Source organism: Rhinolophus ferrumequinum, chromosome 10 (assembly GCF_004115265.2).
Source record: "Rhinolophus ferrumequinum isolate MPI-CBG mRhiFer1 chromosome 10, mRhiFer1_v1.p, whole genome shotgun sequence".
NCBI classification, from domain to species: domain Eukaryota; kingdom Metazoa; phylum Chordata; class Mammalia; order Chiroptera; family Rhinolophidae; genus Rhinolophus; species Rhinolophus ferrumequinum.
The window spans coordinates 50176105-50180650 of NC_046293.1; the positions used below are offsets into that span (position 1 = coordinate 50176105).

General features: G+C 51.5%; 1 protein-coding gene across 1 annotated transcript; it reads right to left on the minus strand.

Moving 5' to 3' along the window:
* Positions 1–975: 975 nt before the first annotated feature.
* Positions 976–4268, minus strand: LOC117028580 (tubulin alpha-1B chain). Its single transcript, XM_033117364.1, has 4 exons — positions 4120–4268; positions 2513–2735; positions 2223–2371; positions 976–2039 (listed from the first exon to the last, which is right to left on the minus strand). Exons 1-4 carry the CDS (start codon positions 4120–4122, stop codon positions 1059–1061), a joined length of 1356 nt encoding a protein of 451 aa, XP_032973255.1. The 5' UTR covers positions 4123–4268; the 3' UTR covers positions 976–1058.
* Between the last annotated feature and the right edge of the window lie 278 nt (positions 4269–4546).

Here is a 4546-nt window from a genome sequence, read left to right on the forward strand (position 1 = left end):
GACCACTTTGAGCACCTCTTGTAATTACATAAGTCAAACATGGACTTGCATTCATCTTTTATCAGTATAATTCTTTCCTTTCTTAAAAATGTGTATATAATTTTTTTGGCACCCTCTGTGTATAGTATTTATGGGCTAGGAGAAAACCTGGGAAAATTTTGCTCTTCCCTACTTTTAAACCACAAGACATCAATATGTTCAACAAACCTTAACTATCCTTAATGCTTTCTGAATTGGAAATGTATTTTCCCATAAGTTAAACCCATTTGTCTCTCTCTACATTCTTTTAGATATAGCCAAACTACATACTTGAAAGAAGGTAAGCTATGCCAAGTGCTATATACTTTCATCTTAACCTTTACAATGTTCACTTTATCCCCTTGTAAAAGCAGTATTCTTCCACAAATGCACATGGCTTTTTGACAGTCATGTTTGCAAGAGAGTCAAATCGACTTACAGGCGTACCGTGGAGATACTGGGCATCTGGTTCTAGAATACAATAGAGTATTCCAATAAAGTTGTAATCTTTTGGTAGTGGAGTCTTGCTTTCAATATGTAAAAAACACATCTGTGAAGTGCAATAAAACAAGCTATGCCTGTCCTTATTCCTAATTAACTACCCAATAACCTAAAGACCTAGATTAGCAGAACCACTTTCAGTACATCATTTTCCCAAGTCCCCTATGACCTGGATTCTAACACTGACAGAGTCGACATTAACAGATGTGTCAGAATCCAGCTCTCCTGCTTTTAGAGATGAGTGTGTGCTCCCTTGTTCTCCAGAAGTAGCTGAACAGAAGTGGGATCCTTGCTGAACACCCTGTTATAGTCTCTTATCCTCCAAGTGTAGAGAAGTCAATTTAGAAAAAGTACAAAGTCACTTTTTTTCTCAATGCCTTTACTTCGAGACATGAGGGAAAAAATCTTGTAGATACACATTAAAAAGACACACATGATCACAGGTAAAAGCAGACAATCTATTGAGAAAGCTTTAACGCCTGTCAGTTTGAAGCTAAAGTTCCGAGTATGACATGTTGCAGGGATGCAAGGAATGGTAACTAGTATTCCTCTCCTTCTTCCTCACCCTCTCCTTCAACAGAATCCACACCAACCTCCTCATAATCCTTCTCAAGGGCAGCCATGTCCTCACGGGCCTCAGAAAACTCTCCTTCCTCCATACCCTCACCCACATACCAGTGAACAAAGGCACGCTTGGCATACATCAGGTCAAACTTGTGGTCCAGGCGGGCCCAGGCCTCAGCGATAGCTGTGGTGTTGCTCAGCATGCACACAGCTCGCTGTACTTTGGCCAGGTCTCCACCAGGTACCACAGTGGGAGGCTGGTAATTAATGCCAACTTTGAAGCCAGTGGGACACCAGTCCACAAACTGGATGCTGCGCTTGGTCTTGATGGTGGCAATGGCGGCATTGACATCTTTGGGAACCACGTCACCACGGTACAACAGGCAGCAAGCCATGTATTTACCGTGGCGAGGGTCACATTTCACCATCTGGTTGGCTGGCTCAAAGCACGCATTGGTGATCTCTGCTACAGAAAGTTGCTCGTGGTAGGCTTTCTCAGCAGAGATGACAGGGGCATATGTGGCCAGAGGGAAGTGGATGCGGGGATAGGGCACCAGGTTGGTCTGGAATTCAGTCAGGTCAACATTCAGGGCTCCATCAAATCTGAGGGAAGCAGTGATGGAGGACACAATCTGGCTAATAAGGCGGTTAAGGTTAGTGTAGGTTGGGCGCTCAATATCGAGGTTTCTACGACAGATGTCATAGATGGCCTCATTGTCAACCATGAAGGCACAATCAGAGTGCTCCAGGGTGGTGTGGGTGGTGAGGATGGAGTTGTAGGGCTCAACTACGGCTGTGGAAACCTGGGGGGCTGGGTAAATGGAGAACTCCAGCTTGGATTTCTTGCCATAATCGACAGAGAGACGTTCCATCAGCAGGGAGGTGAACCCAGAACCAGTTCCCCCACCAAAGCTGTGGAAAACCAGGAAGCCCTGAAGACCTGTGCACTGGTCGGCCTGTGAAGGAAGTAAAAAGAAAACGTAATTCTTCAACATCGGATACTTTTCAATTAATACAGTGAGCAGTGTATCTCACATTTGGGCATGCACCAAAGAAGGAATGCTATAGTTTGGTCTCTTCACTAAACTTGCAATGAATCACCTCACCCCATTTGAAGTATATTTCAAACTGGTACTCACCAGCTTCCGAATCCGGTCCAAGACGAGGTCAATGATCTCCTTGCCAATGGTGTAGTGCCCCCGCGCGTAGTTATTGGCAGCATCTTCCTTGCCTGTGATGAGCTGCTCGGGGTGGAAGAGCTGGCGGTAGGTGCCAGTGCGAACTTCATCTGGGAAAGGGAAACAAAGCGGCCACCCATCACTAACAACCCGCACAAGCTGCCCAACCCCAGGGCATCCACAGAGCCCCCAGGACACACATCCTGTCCCAGACCCCTGGGATCTCACTTGGGTTACGGAGGTCAACTCACCAATGACCGTGGGTTCCAGGTCTACAAACACTGCCCTGGGCACGTGCTTGCCAGCGCCTGTCTCACTGAAGAAGGTGTTGAAGGAGTCATCTCCTCCTCCAATGGTCTTGTCACTTGGCATCTGGCCATCGGGCTGGATGCCATGTTCCAGGCAGTAGAGCTCCCAGCAGGCATTGCCGATCTGGACACCAGCCTGGCCAACGTGGATGGAGATGCACTCACGCTGTGGAAAAAAGAGAAAAAAAATCAGGATTAAACAAATCTAGCAGTGACTATAAAGCAGAACAAAATACTCATGGAATCTTAACCTTACAAATGTTCTTTTTTAAAATGAATTAAAATGTAACTTTTTTCCTAAAGGAGAACCACTGTACTTTGCTTTTAATGAATTTCTTTTCCTCATCTAAATTGGGAAGGCCTCTTCCGAAACCAAGAAGAGACCTTAGTCACAGCTTCTTTCTTTGAAGGACCAAGATAGAGAGGCCATCCATCTCGCGCTTAGGCCGCAAAATCCCATTTTGGACTAGGTGGCCAGATTTCCGGGCAGGTTCCAGCACAGGAAGCACGTGGCCAGAGCAGTGCAGAGGAAATGTCTGGCCCCAGTGACGAGGGGAGGGGCTCTGCGGCACAGGATGAATGAGCAATTCAGGGTGCGCGCTCCAACCCTGAGGCCAGCAGGCCAGCGGAGCCGCGCAGTTGAAGAGGCACGAAACAGCCACGTCAGCCAGCGAAGGCCAACCATCCTCAGCTTCCCCCAGGCGTTGGGCTCAGCCCAGCACCTCCACATCTGTCAAGACACACAGCAAGGGATTATCTTCGGTCCAGATGTGGACCATGATCGGATTTACATTCTCTCAAAAATCCCTCATCGCCACCACCTGTTCCCACACACACATTCCTAACGCAGCAAAGAGGCCATCGAGGGGCAGGCAGATGGCCTCTACGGGCTGTTGGGAGCTAACTGTCCCAATATACTGGCATAGTGCAGCACACAGAGAAAGAGCCTTTCTCTACATTTATCTTATTGCTTTCATTTTAAAAAACGAAAACTCAGGGTAAGAGGAGACACGCCCTCCAGCTATAGACCCGCAGCGCCGCAGCGCGCACGCGCAGATTGCAGTGGCGGCCTCCCGCCACTCCCCGGCGGGACGGTAACTGTTGCGCGTGCGCTTTTGTGTCAGGCTCCTTCCCGCCTCCGCTTTTCGCGCCCAGGAGGAAGTGAGGGCGGGGAGAGCCCGCGCGCGCGACCGCCTAAGGCGGGGGTGGGGGGGGTAAGAAAAAGGGGATGAGAACGCGCGGGAAGACTGCAGGGTTGGGTCGCTGCGCCCTCGAGTTAAGGGCTAAATAAGAGCCCTAACCACGGTGGAGGGAGCCAGCGCCCCGCAATCCCCTCCCAGAGTCCAAGAAAAGGTGGCGATCCACCTCCTTCCGCCGTTCTCCACAAAACGGGCTCGATCTACTCCCACCCTCGCCTCTCCCCTTGCTTTTTGCCTTCCAAATGGACAGCGCTGGTCCCAGTTCTCTATAGTTAAAGGACCTCCGAGATCCCTTGGCTTGCTTTTCCCCGACTTCCCGAGCGACGGCGACGCCGCGCGCGGCCCACTCACCATGTCTACGGGTTAGCAGGCGCAGGTAACAGGAGTAGACACCGGATACCGGTTACTGTCCCCGACAAGCTAAGAGTCGAGGTAAGTAACGCACTGAGGCGGGGGAGGTGCCCGAGCTACTTAAGTAGCGGTCCGGGGTGGGGCGGACAGGCACAGGCGGTGCCAAGGCCACTGGCCCCACCCCCGGCCCAGCGCGCCCATTCGGTGCCGGGCTCCGCCGCCGCAGAGGCGGGCTCCAAAGCGGGGGTCCCCTCCCCGTGCCGGCCCTGAGGGGCGGGGGCCTCCGCGCCTGCGGGCCGCGAGCTCTGGTGCTGCAGTCTGCGGCGCATGGCTGCTGGGGCCTCGGAGGGGAGGGGTGGGGTGGGGTGGGGTGGGGTGGGATGGGGGCGCGTTCGGAAACAAACCATCCTGGGAATGGGAGAGGAGG

Bases quoted from the DNA above. Each gene is read 5' to 3' on its own strand.
- LOC117028580 (XM_033117364.1), bottom strand. The intron at 2,372-2,512 runs GTGAGTTGACCT...TCCCTTTCCCAG, and splicing joins CCTGGAACCCACGGTCATTG to ATGAAGTTCGCACTGGCACC. The intron at 2,040-2,222 runs GTGAGTACCAGT...CTTCCTTCACAG, and splicing joins TGGACCGGATTCGGAAGCTG to GCCGACCAGTGCACAGGTCT.